At 53.0% G+C, this 17259-nt stretch overlaps 1 protein-coding gene across 1 annotated transcript; it reads right to left on the bottom strand.

The window, feature by feature from the left end:
* Positions 1 to 2564: 2564 nt before the first annotated feature.
* LOC101555045 (ret finger protein-like 4A) lies at positions 2565 to 4473 on the bottom strand. Its single transcript, XM_004617001.2, has 2 exons — positions 4191 to 4473; positions 2565 to 3145 (listed from the first exon to the last, which is right to left on the bottom strand). Exons 1-2 carry the CDS (start codon positions 4471 to 4473, stop codon positions 2565 to 2567), a joined length of 864 nt encoding a protein of 287 aa, XP_004617058.1.
* Positions 4474 to 17259: the final 12786 nt, after the last annotated feature.

The raw sequence follows: 17259 nt of genomic DNA, 5'->3' as shown, positions 1-17259 counted from the left end.
AGTGCCTTCTTCCCTGCTATACGGTCACTTCAGACCCCTGAAGACATGAGTTTTAATTGGGTATTTTGGGGGGAAAGAGTGATGTTCAGGGTCCATATCTGGCTCTGTACGTATGAATCACTTCCAGCTCTGGGCTCAGAGGTCAGACCAGGCAGTGCTGGGAGCTGAACCTTGGCTGTGGCCAGACAAGGACCTTGGGGTCTGTGGTTCTCTGGGCTCAGGGGTCTAGAGTTCAAAGCACCGACCAATCAGGAATGAATGGGCAGGCCTGGCTGATGACCTTCAGAGTATACTAGGTGGGACAGGAGAAAATGCTATTTTCGTTTGTTTGGGGGCCACACCTGCTGGTGCTCAGGGTTTACTCCTGGATCTGCATTCAGGAATTACTTGGAACTATATGGGATGCCACTGCACTACTGTTCCAGCCCCTGGAGATTCCTAATGCTCCAGCTCTCCCCAATTCTGGGCCACCATACAGCATGAAAACATAACTGGAAGCCACACCGACGACTGTGTCCCATGCCACATGCAAGAGATGCAGCAGGCCTCGTGCCCTCGGGCAGCCCACCCTACTCCATGACAGGCAGCTGAATTGGGCCCTCCCCAGAAGGGCCCAGCACATCAAAAGCTGTATGATGTCACCTTCATAGCACACAGAAGCAAAGGGGTGAACTAAACAAAAACCTGAGGCCAGAGCGAAAGTACGCAAGGAGGGTGTTTTCCTCACTCACAGCTGACCCAGCTGACCGGGTTTGATCCCAGGCATCCCATATGATCCCGAGCATCAGGGCATAATTCCTGAGTGCAGAGCCAGGAGCAACCCCCAGCATCGCCAGGTGTGACCCCAAAATCACAAAACTCTCTGGATCCTAAGAGCAGAATGGGGCTTAGCAGGTTAGAGGAGACACAGCTGGATTCACTGGGGAAGGGACTGAGACTGGGGTGAGGGAGAGTCTACAGCAGAAAGGGAGACTAAAAAGGCTCTGAAACTGATAGATGACATAGAATGACATTCAATGACCCGGGTGTTGCATTATACAAGTTGTAAGTCCAGTGAGTCTATCAAGGGGTTCTTGAAAATAGAAATATGGGGGGCTGGAGTAATAGTACAGCAGGTAGGGTACTTGCCTTGCATGTGGTCAACCCCACCTGGTTCCTCCACCCCTGCCAGGAGTGATCCCTTAGTGTAGAAAACAGGAATAAACTCTGAGCATTGCCAGTGTGGCCAAAACAAAACAAAACAAAACAAACAAAACCACCCAAAACACAATCTGTTTTCAGCCTTTTAGAAGAGCTGAGCACCGTGTGCTCGCCTGGGTGCTGGCCACACCAGGACCCTCTTCCTCACGCCTGTCTGCCCTGCGACCTTCCTTCTAGCTCCCCTCTGCCTCTCACCGCCCAGGTCCAGGCATCAAGTGTGCCTGGCTGGCTGCCTCTCCTTTTTTTTGGGAGGGGTGGGTCACACCTGGTGATACACAGGGGTTACTCCTGCCTCTGCACTCAGGAATTACCCCTGGCAGTGCTCAGGGGACCATATGGGATGCTGGGAATCAAACCCAGGTCGGCTGCGTGCAAGGCAAATGCCCTACCCACTGTGCTATCGCTCCAGTCCCTGCTTCTCCTTTCTTGTCTGTTCCTTTCAACAACTCCAGAGAAGTTCTTGGATTATGCCTAGGGCTTCTTAAAACCTTGGTTCTTTTGAATTCCATCTCAGAGCCTTACTTTTCCCTCAGCCCCCCAAAACACATCTGACACATTCATTTTGTTTTGTTGTCACAGCCCAGACTGCTCAGGATTTTCTCCTGGCCCTGTGCTCAGGGATCACTCCTGGCGAGCTCAGGGGCTATATGGGGTGCTGGGGATTGGACCTGGGTTGGCTCTGTCCAAGGCCAGCTCTTAAGCTGCTCACTGGACTATGGCTTCAACCCTTGGATGTTGTTCCTTTTGCAATCAGAAAAACATGCTTGGGGCCGGAGCGATAGCACAGCGGATAGGGCGTTTGCCCTGCATGCGGCCGACCCGGGTTCGATCCCCGGCATCCCATAGGGTCCCCCAAGCACCGCCAGGAGTAATTCCTGAGTGCAAAGCCAGGAGTAACCCGAGCATCGCTGGGTGTGACCCCCCCCCCCAAAAAAAAAGAAAAACATGCTTGGGGCTGGAGTGAGAGCACAGCGGGGAGGGCACTTTCCTTACATGCAGCTGTCTGGGGTTTGATTCCTAACATCCCATATAGTTTCCTGACCACTGCTAGGAGTGATTCCTGAGTGCAGAGCCAAAAGTAAGCCCCAAGCATTGCTGGGTGTGGTCAATTCCCCTCAAAAAAAAAAAAATAGAAAAACATGTTACTGGAAAATGTTTAACATGTACTGATAGGCAAATACATTTCAGTCATGTGCAAGTGAAAAATATATATGGTCGAGTTCTCGTTTCTATAGTATACAAAATAATAACTAGTGTATAGTGTTACATCCACATTTTATTTACTGATAAACTCACGCGTTCACGTGTTCATAAGCATGGATAGTCTTCATGTGGCTGTGCATGCCCGGGACATTGTCACCAGATCAGTTGTCCAGGCCAGCTGCTGCCTCAGCAAGACCCAGCGGGCCTGGTGTGGGCTTTGGGCAGATTCTCAGGATGTTGTTGGGATCCCTCGTCTCATTGACCAGTGCAAAGAACGGGCGCACCAGCTCCCCCATGGGTATCTCAGTGAATGTGAAAATGTGGTACTTGTTGCTTAGGTTGAAAAAAGAAATCCTGCGGAACTCGATCTCCAGGAAGATCCCAATCCAGTGCAGGCCATGGTTCACACGGAGCTCTGTGGGTGGCAGCGTGCAGGCCTGGTACTTCCCGGCCCTCAGGCCCACGGTCCAGAAGCCAGCCCGGGTGGAACGCGTGGTCCTTCCTCTCAGCCGGGCCGATTCCTGGCACACCCCCACCTCCCAGCCCGCACAGCTGCCCACGTCCACCACCCAGTAATGACGGCCAGAGCTAAAGGCTGGGGAGCCCAGGACGGAGAAGTAATGCTTCGGGCCCTCTGAGCTGGTCCTACTCATCTTTCTGAGAGAGCGGCAGCGGACCGTCTTCAGGTCTTCAGAAATAAAGAGGCTGGGGGCAGCCGTGGAGGCATCCAGGGTCACATCCTCTGCAGAAGTGACAGGAAGGGGATGGGAGTGAGACCCCAAGACCATGCCCCCCTCCCTTCCACTTACTTCTGGGACTCTGCTACACCCAAAAGCAGGCTTTTAGGGTAACATTGAGTTTTAGAGTATTAGGGTTGGGCTCCTGTGATCACACAGGTTTTCTCTTGGTAAAGACTATTCTGACACATGGACACCACTGTGGAGGGAGAGTGGGCTCTGGACACAGTAATGGTGCTTTTGCTGGGCACATCATGATTTCATTTGATGGATAGAGCCGTTTGCCTGCTCACGAGTGTGAGATAACAGAGGACACAACTGTTGACCTAAAATGAGTGACAGTAGACTTGCCCCAGGCCAAGGGCTCCCTGCGCTCCCAGGGAGGCCACCAGTAGATGTTCATGCTGTGGAGGGAGACGGGACTGAGGGACAGGCTCGGGTCTCTCTTAGGCTGTGTGCCTTTCAGGCGGGGTGTCAGGTTGCCCAGAAAACAGCCGCCATGTTTTGGGGGTCCCAGGGTGATTCTTTAGTTCAGGATGAGGGACACGTCATGCGGGAGACAGAAGGGGCGCTGTTTGCACGTCCTTAGCCCCTGCACCTGAGTGCCCCAATCGTTATTGTGTTTGTGTGGGACCACACTCAGCGGCCCGAGGGCTGCTTCTGACTCAGTGCTCAGGGGTCTGTGCAGTGCCAGGGACTGGACCCCAACCCTTGTGAGACGCATGGCCTCAGCCTGCTAAGCCTGCACTCATAACCTTAGGAAGCTTTTTGTGTTTCGGCGCCATACTTGTGCTCAGCGCTTGTTCCCTGCAGTGTTCAGGTGATGGGAGAAGCACCTGGGCGGCTCCCGCACGCAGAGCAAGCCCTGACCTTGCCGCTCTCCTGAGAGCCATTTAAAAGGAAAGGAAAGGGCGGGAGAGCTAGGACACAGCCAGGTGCTGGTCCTGCCCCACACACAGTCCACTGGGCCCCGCCAGGAGTGACCCTTGCGCGCAGCCACTGTGGTCCCTAACTCAACACAGCAAGAAGCAAGAGCACAAGGTGCCTTACCGTGAAACTTCCTCACGCACGGGTTCATGAGCAGCAGCTTCTCCAGTTGCGGCTGCAGGTCCCGGGTGGCTGCCACCAGCTCGTCCAGCTGGCAGTAGGGCACGATCTCCTTCGGCAGCAACACACACGCACAGCCCGGGCACTGGAAGGTGCCGTTGTCCTCGCTCTGCTTGTTGTGCATGCAGTGGATGCAGCACACGTAGCCGCACTTGAACAGCACCGGCCGCACCAGGTCCTCCCGGCAGCCAACACACGTGATTGCCTCCTTAAAGTGCTCAGCCATGGCTTGAGGGAAGCAGAGGGGGTCGTCAGCGCCGGGTCCTCTAATCCTGGCGCCCCCTCCGTTCCTCTTCGTAAGCACAGCTGGGTCAGCCCTGGGCACCGCCAGAGTGTGGCCCAACACAGAAACAAACACCCACCCCCACCCGAAAAGGGAGGGGAGAGGCCCTGGACTTCACCTGGTGTGACCCAAAACAAAACAAATGAAGAAACCCAAGATATCTGAGATCGTTAAGATGGGGGAAGCTAGAAAACGTGGGTGGCCCAGGCCAACCACAGGGAGCAGCCGCCCCCAAAATAAGTGGCAATAAATAAAACAGTAAGAAAAACTGTGGGACCCCGCCGAAGCGGGTAGGGGCATTTGCCTTGTACACATCTGACCCGGTTTGATTCCTGCATCCCTTATGGTCCCCCAGTGCGCCAGGAGTAAGGCCCCTGCACAGAGACAGCAGTAACCCCTGAGCACCACCGTGTGGTCCCAAAACCAGAAAAAAGAAAGAGTGTCTGGCTTTCTCCAAGGATACTAGAGGTATAGCAGCCCCCAGCCCCCAAGACAAGGGAACCAAACACCCAGGTCAGACATTCTTCTCTACTTTACTTTCTTTGGGCCACACCTGACCGTACTTAGGTCTCACTCCTGGCCTGGGGTACAGGGGTCATGATTGGCAATGCTCTTGGGACCAAACCCTGCTTGGCCTGGAGCAAGGCAAATGTTCTCTGTTGTACCCCACTCCAACCTCTTGCTTCACTGTCTCATGTCCCTCACATTTTTTGTTTGAGATACCAAGAACCTGGAGGGGTTCCTAGGAAACATACACCACATACCCAGAGTCCCCGACTTTCTATGAGCACCCTGCTGCACTGGCCCCTGTGGCCAGTGGGGTTACAGAACCCTCTAGTGGAGGCTGGGGCTGGGACGAGTGAGGTGGGGACAGCTGTCTCTCTGCGGCCAGCCCAGCTCCGCTGCATCCCTGGCACCCAGCATGTGTCCCAGTGTGGCCAAAGAGCCCCTGATGTGTCCCTTGGTTCCTGCAAGGATCCTGGCACCCAAGATAACCTTGGCTGAGTGCATAGATATATTCCCAGGGGCGCTCTCCCCTCTGCCACACACAAGCCCCAGGAGGACTCACCTGGCCTCCACCACGTCCTCCTGTCCTCCTGCTACGAGTCACCTGCAGAGCTGAGTGCAAGGGGACCAGCCCAGGCTCTGTCAGATCTGGAACTGCCCACCCACTTCCCAGCCGGCCCCTCCTTAATCCAGATTGAACCAGAAAGATAAAACTCCCGTCAACAGCCCCTAAGAACTACTAAATAGGATTAATTACAACCCTGGTGCAATCCCTAAATCAATATAATTTCCCATTTTATTTATTCTTTTGGTAGGGTGCTGCTCTGTTGGGGAAGTTTCCCCCCAACGTGCCCAGACACATTTCGCACCGGGCCCCTGCAGACCTGGGGCAAAGAATGACAGGCGACCTTCAGCAGCTGATGGCTGTTCACCTTATTGCCAGATACACACGTTTTATAGAGGGCCTCGGTTTACAGGAAGGCTCAATCACATAAAGTTCAGCATTAGTGGCCTATCACCTCTCCAGCTCTGTTTTGTCCTGGCCCAATCCCCATCAAGGTTAGTTACTGTGGTTAGGATGACTTGCTAAGCATACGTGACAGTTTTCTGTGTCTAGGGCTCATGTGACTAGGAGGTCAAGTGAGGCTCAAGGCCGAACATCTGGTACTGGCTGACACCCTGTTCTTGCCAACTTTGCCCAGATACTCCTTCTTGTGAGGCTTCACTTCTGGGCTGCTTTGCAAGGTCGGGTCTTACCTGCTCCAGTGCCCATCACACCATGCCCCACACTGCTCAGGGTTCTATTCCTGGCTTTACGTCAGGGATCACTCCTGGCGGAGCTCAGGGGACCATATGGGGTGCTGGCAATCGGACCTGGATTGGCCATGTGCAAGGAAGGTAAGCACCCTACCAGTGTACTATTGTTCCAGTCTAAATATATTTTCAATTTTAGTCTTGTCAATCAATTCAGATTTGAAGTCACTTCTGGAGCGAGACTAGGACAGGCTTAGTAAACTGTGTGCAGGTTTTGCACCCAGGGAGTCCAGCACCACCCTCCCCTGAGCACAACCAGGAGCAACTCTCTTGCATGGAAGGTGTACCTTCTCCCAAAAATAAAATCTAAACAAAATCTAGGAAGAAAGGAACGAAGGAGGGGCCGGAGCCATAGCACAGTGGATAGGGTGCTGGCCTTGCACGGGCCAACCTGGATTCAGTGCCCGGCACACCATACTAGGCACTGTCAGGTGTGACCCATAAACAAAAAAAGTAATGAAGGAGATGATGGCATCTGGAGTGTCATTGAGCTTCCTGTCGCATTAGGTCAGCCTCACGAAGGTGAGGATGGAAGTTTGAGGAAGTCACTGGATCAGAACCTTTACTCTGCTTGCAAAGCAGCAGAGACCATCTCTCACAGTGAGATCACACTCTGACTGCGACCAGGAGTTTCACTGTGGAACTGGAAAAGAGGCCAGTGGGTACTGCGCTTGCTTGCCTTGCACGTGGCTGACCCGGGTTCAATTCCCAGCAGCCCATTTGGCCTCCTGAGCCTCTCTAGGAGAGATCCCAGATCACAAAGCCAGGAGTCAGTCCTGAGTGCAGGAGACACTCCCCCTCCCCCTTCCTCTCTTTCTTTCTCTACCCCTCCCCCTCCCCTCCCCTTCCCCTGCTCCCTCTCTCTTCTGCCCCCTCCCTCCCCTTTTCCCCCTCCCCCCTTTCTCTCTGCTCAGGTTCAAGGCCCAGCTTCAAGTGGTGGAGCATGCACAGCTGGAAATAATCCCTGGCAACAACAGTAGGCCTTAGGGTGGGGTTGGGAATCAGCCCCCAGGCACTGTCCTGATGGCCCCCAAATAAAAACAAACAGATAAGAATGTTATTTGCCAAACTCAGTGAGGTAGCAAATCTGTCCTTGAGTTGTGGCAAAAAGGGAGAGCTTCGGGCAGAAAAGGCGGGACAGAGGAGGTGCTCGCAAAGCTGGATACTTCCCGGCACCACACAGACCCCCACCCCAGCTTGCCTGACACGGCTGAGTGTGGCCCCCAATAAAGAGAAAGTGAGTCGTGGTTGTATTTTGTGAGTGCTCAATGGCCACCCCTGGGGTGGTGCTGCACTGAACCTGGGACTCCAGCCCCCTTTCACATTCCTGGATCCCCCCAAACAGGCCGGCCCTCCACCTCCGGACCTGCAGGAGCCCTGGACCTGCGCCCTGCTTGCTGGGAGAATCGCTGAGCACCAGAGAGCCCCAGGCAGAGATCTCTGCGCTCGGTAGGACAGACGCTTACACATAAGTGGGAGCCAGGCTTACCGAGGACAGGACAGGGCACTGTTTCACCAGAACAATGGCAGATAGGGCTCCTGAGAGCTCTGTGCAGGACAGGCCCCTGGGGCCCCTTGAACATTTCAAGGGGCTGAAGGTGATAACTGCACAAATCGGAGGTCGCAGCATGGGACTAGATGGGGGCACAGGAAGAGATGGAGTTGGGGGGGCTTCAATGGAAGAAGATGGCGTACCCCGGTCCACGCTGACATCAGCCATGGACAGGCCTTTTCCCTCCTCAGGGCTTCTCCCCAAGAGATCCGCACAGTCCACGTGCTGCCTCAGCAGTGGGCACTGAAGTACAGAGAATCCATTGGGGTGCCAGGGGGCGCTACGGAAACTCTCAGAGCCTGGAATAAATTTTCTCTACTCACTGGAATCCAGAAGCTTCATCCATGATTCCTCTGCCCAGAGTTTAAAAACTCAATGGGGACCAGAGAGTAGTACAGGGGTGAAGGCAGTGGTCTAGCACGTGGCCTGCCTGGGTTCAATCCCCGGCACCCCCATAGTCCCCTGAACCCACCAAGGGTGATTCCTGAGTGCAGAGCCAGAAGTCAGCCCTGAGCACTGCTGGGTGTGGCCAAAAATAACTTGCACTAAGGGGCCAGATTGGCAGGACAGGAATTGGCACTTATCCGGCACATAGCCAACCCAGGTTCAATCCCTGGTACCTCATAGAGCCCCTGAGCCCCATGAGAAGTGACCTCTAAACACGGGGTCAGGAGTCAGCCCTGAGCACTGTCCGGTGTGGCCCTAAAACAAATCCAGATCTTTCTGGGGTGGGGAGGGCATGTGAAACAAACTGGGCTGGCACCTGGCATACATGGCCTCCGGGCGGTTCCAGGGGTCTGCCTGGGAGCAGGTGTGGCCCCAGCCCCAAATCAACAGACAAAATCTAAGTTATGATTGTGGGTGTCGGCACTCTTTCAAGCTCTGGGGCCTTTCTCGCCGGGTTCCTAGCTCAGAGTTCATCTCTGTGCCCTCTCTCTATCCCCTGAAGTGTCCTCACAGTGCCTCGAAGGTCCCTGCTTTTTTTCTTTTTTTCTTTTTGCTTTTTGGGTCACACCTGGTAATTCTCAGGGATTGCTCCTGACTCTACACTCAGGAATTACTCCTGGCGGTGCTTGAGGAACCATATGGATGCCAGAATTCGAACCCGGGTCAGCAACACAAAAGACAAACGCTGTACCTGCTGTGCTATCACTCCAGCCCCAGTTCTGCTTTTTAATGGGGAGGTGCAATCCCCAGCAGCACAACTATATCTTTTCTTGTTTCCGAGATGCTCAGGCTGACTCCTGGCTCTGTGCTCAGGGATCACTTCCAGTGGGGCTGGGGGACCCTGTGTAGTGCTGAGAATCAAAGCTGGGTCAGCCCCATGCAAGGCAAATGCCTCCCTCACTGCACTCTCTTTGGGGGCCTGTGTTTGTATTCTCTTGTTTTTTTGTTTTTGTTTTTGTTTTGCTTTTTGGGTCACTCCCAGCAATGCACAGAGGTTACTCCTGGCTCTGCACTCAGGAATTACTCCTGGGGGTGCTCAGGGGACCATATGGGATGCTGGGAATCAAACACAGGTCGGCCGCATGCAAGGCAAATGCCCTACCCGCTGTGCTATTGCTCCAGCCCCTCTAACTCTTTTTTCTACCTCCTCTGGAAAATAAACAAGCCATTGTCACATGCACATTTTAATTTCAGGGATGAGCTTAGCAACACACCAGCCCATCTTACAGCAAACAGGAAGGAGAACTCTGAACGCTGAGCTGAGTCAGTGACTCAATGGAACCCGTCTGAGTCCTGGAGGAAAGGAGCACTGACAGCATTGGTTGTGCTTCCGCTGGACCTGGTGCTCCCCGCCCGGCTATCCTAGTCCTCCCTATGGTGGGGAGGGGGCCTGCAACTTGTCCCCTTGAGGTGTCACTGGGATGAGATCAGAAGTGCTCACCACAGGGAAGATTCTCAGGACCCTCTGAGCATCCTTAGCAGGGACAAGGGAGAAGAAAGCGTGGAGCTTCCCGAGGTGGTGACCATGGTGAAGGTGAAGATGTGGTCTTCAGTGGCAGTATTCAGAAAGGAGATGCTCTGGAAAGTCATGTCCAGGTGGACCCCAAGGTGCCGCAAGTGGGGGGTCACGTGAAGCTCTGTCAAGGGTTGGGTGTTGGCCAGCTACCTCCCTTTCCTCTGACCTCTGACAGGATGCTCACCTCCTGGTGCTCCCCAGAGTCCTCGAACACGCCTAGGTCCCCAGCATCCTCTGTCTCCACATAGAACATCCAGCAATGGCGCCCAGAGGTGAAGGCCAGGGTGCCCAGCACTCACGTGGCCTGCAGGAAGCGCCCTTCATGCACTATCCGATGCTGTGGACACTCTTCAGATCCTCAGAGATGACCAGGAGGTTGTTGGCAGGGTTGATGTCCAGGCAGAGATCCACTTAGAAAGACACCAGTGCAGGGATGACCGGCAGATGCGCTCCCTTGCATTTCTACTGATTCATTAGCCGGCACCCACGGGGTTCCCCGGGGAACTAGGCACTTCCCTGAACCCCAGCAGCCTCAGGATCTTACACTAGGAAAGCGCTGCCTGTGAAGTTGGTTTTTGTTTTTTCTTTTTTTTTTTTTGCTCTTTGGGTCACACCTGGCTCTGAACTCAGGATTCCTCCTGGCAGTGCTCAGGGGACCATATGGGATGCTGGGAATCAAACCCGGGTGGGCCGTGTGCAAGGCAAATGCCCTACTCGCTGTGCTATTACTCCAGTCCCGAAGTTGTTTGTTTTTATATTTATCATTCTTTGCTCCTTTGGGGTTTTCCTGTTTGCTTGCTTGTTTGCTTGGTTTTCAGCCTACAAGGCAAACACTAGCCTGCTGTTCTTTCTGTCCCGCCCAAGCACCACTGGTCTTTGAGGAGGTTCCCCGTAGTTCTACAGGGCTGGGACCCCCCCCAACCGGGGCCCACAGCTTAGTACCAGCCTCCATCCAGTGCCTCCTCGCCGCACCCACCCGCCGCAGACATAACTGGCCAGGGAGAGGGCTGGGGGTGTGGACACAGAGACCCAGGGCCAAGAGCTGTGGCATCTGGCCACATTTTGTCTCCTGCCACCTGGATTCCTGTGACAGAGAAAGCCCAAGAAAGGGAGAGAGGGGCTGGAGCGATAGCACAGCGGGTAGGCCATGCGGCCAACCCGGGTTCAATTCCCAGCATCCCATATGGTCCCCTGAGGACCGCCAGGAATAACCCCTGTGCATCGCCAGGTGTGACCCAAAAAGCAAAAAAAAAAAAAAAAAAAGGAAGGGAGGGAGGAAGGGAGAGAGTCCTACAGCTAGAAAGTGAAGTCCCCAGGGCGTGCTTATGGAAGATACATGAAAAAACATCCATGATTGGCCAGGAACCAGCCTATGTTTCAGCATCACCAGCCCTGTCGGGAGCATGGGCCAGGGGGCCCAGCCCTCTGTGCCTAGTCACTGGGGGAGTTTCTGTTTCTAGCTTGGTTGTAAACTAGGAATAATACCAGAAACAGAGTCATGTACAACAACACATGCTCCATTTGACAGGTTCTTCTCGGGTGAAATAAAATCTCCAAGAACCCTGGAGTGATATTTAACTACTAATCACTGTAGTACCTTTGATACTGGCCAAGATTGCTTATTAGCTGTCTCACACAGATCAAATGATCGAAGATACCTTATTCCTGGGACACTTTTCTGCCTTGCAACAACGCAGAAAAGAAACTGGGTTTGTCAGTGATTTCATGCATCTTTGATAAGCTTAGAGTTGGGTGGGTTGATTTTTAATTGAATTAATGGTTTGGGAGCCAAGTGAGTAGGGCACTTGCCTTGAGTATGATCAACCAGGTTCTATCCCTGGCACCCCACATGATCCCCCAAGCCCTGCCAGGAGTTATTCCTGAATGTAGAGACAGGAGTAACCCCTGAGGACTGCTAGGTATGATCCCAAAACAAAAACAAAGGTTAAAGATTGGGGTCTTGAAGCAGGAATGTTCTAGAAGGCTCCTCATGCTGGGTGGAGGCCGTTAGCCCATCAGGAGTAGTACCATGCTTGGAGGCAGGTGGGTAGAGCTCACTCAAGGTTTGGAAAGAGTGAGAAGGTGTCAGGAGCACAGTGGACTGCAGTCCAGCTTTTAGAATCTCAGGAACTGAAGCAATACGACAGCGGGTACTTTCTTGCCTTGCACTTGGGACCCAGGTTCAATCCCCAGCATCCCATATGGCCCCTCAAGCACCACCAGAGTGATCCCTGAGTGCAGAGCCAGGAGTAAGCTCTGAGCATCACTGGCTGTGGCTCAAAACACAAAAATAAACAAATAGAGATTAAAAAACTATCTTCTCATTCGGGTTGAAAGATGTGAACCAAAAGTAGATTATAGACCAAACATGATGGCCACTCAATACCTCTATTGCAAACTACAACACCCAAAAGGAGAGAGAACAAAAGGGAAAGCTCTGCCGCAGAGGCAGGGTGGGGTGGTGGGAGGGATACTGGGAACATTGGTGGAGGAGAATGGGCACTGGTGGAGGGATGGGTAAATGATCACTGTATGACTGAAATGCAAACACGAAAGTTCATAAGTTTATAACTGTACCTCACGGTGGTACTAATTAAAAATTAAAATTAAATAAATAAATGAAACTAGACTTAACTGTGAAAAACAATACAAAACAAAACAAAAAACCCTATCATCTCAGGGCTAGAGATAGAACTGCAGGGAAGACACCTAAGCAGGGGTCCCCTCCCAGCATCACACAGGGCTCCCTGCTGGGCCTTCCCAGAGAAAGCTCTGAGCACCATCTGGTATAGCCTCCAAACTAAATAATAAAAATATCATTTTGCTGGAGGCAGCAACCTGAACACATCAGGAGGATTTTACAGTTGGAAATGGAGTGGAAACGAAGAGCAAAGCCCACCTGTGTCTGACACTGAGCACCTGGGGCTGTCCATGGTCACGGGCAGGAGGACGCCTGGCACCGTGGCCCCACGGTGGGGATTTGTTGCTCCAGGACTGCACCTCTCTTCACTGATTTACACGCTGGAAACTGCAGACGTCACTGTTCTCCCTCCAGTGAAGAAAATCTCCCTCTTCCTTTTGTGTGAACGTGCATTGGTGCCAAGATGCAAATACTCCTGTGAGGGCAGTGTGGAAGGGGAGCAGCCCCTGACCCCCCTCCAGGCCGCCCCTCAGTGGGAGTGGGAGCCCTGGGGCTAGCGTGTACCACCTGTGGCTCACAAATGTGCTGTGTGAACACAATAGCTGAGGCCATGTCGTGGCTGTGCTGAAACCCACAGTGTGACACTGTGCAGTGTGACGTAATGTTAGCGATGAGGGCAGAATGCAGCACCAGGAGCTGCCGCTGTGCTGATACCACACTGCACGGAGCCATGGAATGCACATTTGTTGCCTCTTTGGAATGTCATAAAGGGCCCACACCTGTGGTGGACACTCACCTCTCCTGCACCCCTGTGGGGAGGCAGGCAGGGCCCCTTCAGCCAATGGGGAGGGGGAGCCTGCGGCCAATCAAAGTCAGGTGCAGCAACTTAAAGAGTCCTGCTGGCAAGCACCGCTCAGGTCTTGGCAGCTGCAGGACCCACGAGCACTGGCCTCTCCCTTCTCTGCTCTCGTGTCTCAGCCTGACCCACCCTGCTGGACAACGGTAGGAGACTCCTTTCCTTGGGCCTGGTCAGTGCTGCCTGAGTGGGCCGGGGGCTCAGTGCATGCGGCACATCATCACCAAACTCTGCTTCCACCGCGGAAGCAGGAGAGAAGGGCTGATTCCTGACAGAGTCACACTGGCAGAGTAGCAGTAAGGAAGAGCATCTTCTCAGGCCTAGCGAGGCCCTGGGTGGGAGTCATGGCGCTTGGGGAGATCGGGAAGGCCAGAGCTTTATCGTGAGCCCCAGAGAGGGGAAAGGCCTGTGGCTATCTTGCTCTTTGCATGAAGCAAGTCTAGGAAAAGCTTATTTTACACTGAGTTCCCTTCAACGATGGCTGAGAACTTTGACGAACCAGTGACAGGGCCTAGAAGGGCACATGATGGAGCAGGGGTCAGTGGGGGACTGCATGCAAGCTGGAGAGTGTCTGAGGACAGACCCCCTGTACCTGACCACCCAGCGTGAGGGAGGGCTGGGTGCTAGAGCTTTCTGGCCTCTGCAAGAACTCAGGGACTCTGCCCCTGAAGGAGATGGTTCCCACTGGAGAGGAAGGCGGGAGAACAAGCAAGTCGGTTTGCTTGGTGCAATATCCACAGGAGGGAATTCGCTGTTTGGGCCACATTTCTAGGGTACAGTTTGTGGATGTCTGAGAAAGGCCTTCTCAGGCCGTCCAAACCACATCTGTGTGTGTATGGGGTGGGGGGTGGACACAGGACACACAGTAACTCTTTCTAGGACCAGCAGGGTGCAGAGCCAGTGGGAGGTTAGACCCTTCCAGGCTGCAGCTCTATTTGACTTGATCTACAGGAACAGGACCTCTCCTGTCAGTGAGCTACAGGACTCTCCTGTTAGTGAGCTAACTGAGTGGGCCCCTGGTGTCCAGCTTCCCCTTGCTGGGCCTTCGTTTCCGAGGTCGGCTATTTCACGCATGGTGGCTCCGCCTGGTGGCCACTTCAGAAAGCGCGACTCTGAGCTGACAGGCGTAGTGAGAAGTTGAGGGTGGGACTGGCTGGTGATAAAGGTACCATGGTGGGGACGGGAGTGGACTCCCGTTGGTGGGGTAAGACGAGAGACTGAGACAAAAGCAGGGTGCATAGTGCCTTTACGAACTGGACTATGCATTTGAAGGAGGATCACTGCTGGAACAATTTCAGAGTAACAGCCTCTACTGGAAAACATTTTCTATTAATGAAGGATAATTTAGCAGGGGGAGACTGGAGGGGAGCCTGCTTCCCTCCCCAGGGCTTTGCTCCCCCAGGAGACTGGCTTCCGTATACCCTGTCCTGGAAACTCTGCTGAGGTTTGACACAAACACATCTAACACAGGGGCTGGAGCGATAGCACAGCGGGTAGGGCGTTTGCCTTGCACGCGGCTGACCCGGGTTCGAATCCCAGCATCCCATATGGTCCCCTGAGCACCGCCAGGAGTAATTCCTGAGTGCAGAGCCAGGAGTAACCCCTGTGCATTGCCAGGTGTGACCCAAAAAGCAAAAAAAAAAAAAAATTAAAACACATCTGACACAGTTGTTTCCTGATGTATTGGCAATTGGGGGTTCGCCTGAAACATTCCTTTTGAAGTGGGGGTGTTGCCCACACCTGGTGCTGCTCAGGGATGCTCCTGACTGCACTCAAGAATCAGTCCTCGACCTCATACTTCTTCATCCTCAGCAATGGAAAACAAATTATCTAATGCTTCCTTTTCAGCAGGTCTGACTTTAGGGGAGAGACTCTCCAAACAATAATAGTGAGTTTTGTTGAAATATTGTATGCAATCAAAGTGAAAGTAAAGTGAAATTTATTAGTTACACAGGCAGGCGGGGGGGGCTTAGGGTGGGGGGCTAGGGGCGAGGGGGGGTTTGGGGTGTGAGGGGGCGGGGTGGAGCTATACTGGGATACTTGGTGGTGGAATATGAGCACTGGTGAAGGGATGGGTATTCGAGCATTGTATAACTGAGATTTAAACCTGAAAACTTTGTAACTTTGTAACTTTCCACAATAAAAAATTAAAAAAAAAAAAGAATCAGTCCTCGTTGGGGCTGGAGTGATAGCATAGCAGGTAGGGTGTTTGCCTTGCATGCGGCCAACCGGGTTCAAATCCCAGCATCCCATATGGTCCCCTGAGCACCACCAGGAGTAATTCCTGAGTGCAAAGCCAGGAGTAACCCCTGTGCATCGCCAGGTGTGACCCAAAAACCAAAAAAAAAAAAAAAAAAAAGAATCAGTCCTCACGGTGCTTGGGATGCTGGGGCTCAAGACCAGGTTGGCTGCGCACAAGGAAAATGTCCTACCTGTTTACTATCCCTAGAGCCTGCCGATAAAATTCTTTAGGGCCCTAAAATGAAATTTTTGAAGGGTACGGGCTTCATTTGGACACACTTGGCGGTGCTCAGGGGTCACTCCTGGAGGTGCACCTGGGACCATGAGGTGCCAGGATAGAACTAGGGTTATCTGTGTGCGAGGCAAAGACTTTAACTCCTCCCATCTCTGGCCCCTACACCTACATTTAATGTCTGCTTCCCCACACACCAGAGTAGAGATGACACATCTCTTTTTTTTTTTGCTTTTTGGGTCACACCTGGCAATGCACAGGGGTTACTCCTGGCTCTGCACTCAGGAATTACCCCTGGCCATGCTCAGGGGACCATATGGGATGCTGGGATTTGAACCCGGGTCGGCCGCGTGCAAGGCAAATGCCCTACCCGCTGTGCTATCTCTCCAGCCCCCTGACACATCTCATTTATTATATCTTCAGATCTGGATAGGGAGGAAATGTACTCCTAGGAAGTTTCTGATAATTTTTTATTAACAATTAAGATATTTTCTGGCACCTGGAGGGAACGTAGAGCCTCAGCACTCCAGACTGCTGGGCCACACCCTTGTCTCCAGCCATTAAAAGTATTTTTGCAAAGTGGCTCATTCATAAATGAGGTTTTCTCCCACCGAGTCCCAGTTCAGTGCACTCTGGGACCCTGCAGCGCAACACACATTTAGAGTCAGCTAGATCTCTGCTTTGTTTCCCTTTTTTTTAATTTTGGTCTTTTTGGGTCACACCCGGCGATGCTCAGGGGTTACTCCTGGCTCTGTACTCAGGAATTACTCCTGGATGTGCTCGGGGGACCATTAAGTGGTGCCAGGAATCAAACCTGCATTTGCCACATGCAAGGCAGTTTCCCTACCTGCTGTTCTAGCACTCTGGCCCTGGTTTCTGTTTATTTGTGAGGTGCTGTGGATTGAACCAAGGTCTTATACATGTAAAGCAGGATTTTTTTGGTTTGTTTTAGGGCCATACCTGGCCTTTGTCAGGGTTGACTCCTGGCTCTGCACTTAGGGGATCATATGAGGTGCCAGAGATCAAACAGGAGTGGGTTGTGTGTGAGGCAAGAACCTTAATTGACTGTACTACCTCTCCAGTCCTGCATGATTGGATCTGAGTTAGCCACAGGCATGGAAAACGCCCTACCAGCTATACTATTGCTCCTGCCTCTGAGAAATGTGGGTGTTTTGTTTGGGGACTACACCTAGCGGTACTCAGGACTTACTCCTGGCTTTGCACTCAGATTAGTCCTAACAGGGACCATATGTGGTGCAGGGTACTGAACTTGGATCAGCTGCATGAAAGGCAAACTCCAGGGAACTGGAGCGATAGCACAGTGGGTAGGGCGTTTGCCTTGCACGTGGCTGACCCAGGTTCAATTCCCAGTATCCCATATGGTCCCTCAAGCACCGCCAGGAATAATTCCTGAGTGCATGTG

The sequence above is a fragment of the Sorex araneus genome, chromosome 8 (genome assembly GCF_027595985.1).
Source record: "Sorex araneus isolate mSorAra2 chromosome 8, mSorAra2.pri, whole genome shotgun sequence".
NCBI lineage: Eukaryota > Metazoa > Chordata > Mammalia > Eulipotyphla > Soricidae > Sorex > Sorex araneus.
Note: the sequence above shows the minus strand (reverse complement) of the source record. Positions and strands in the feature narration are given on the sequence as shown.

Bases quoted from the DNA above. Each gene is read 5' to 3' on its own strand.
- LOC101555045 (XM_004617001.2), bottom strand. From the start codon at position 4,473: ATGGCTGAGCACTTTAAGGAGGCAATCACGTGTGTTGGCTGCCGGGAG. The intron at 3,146-4,190 runs GTAAGGCACCTT...TCACTTCTGCAG, and splicing joins GTGCGTGAGGAAGTTTCACG to AGGATGTGACCCTGGATGCC.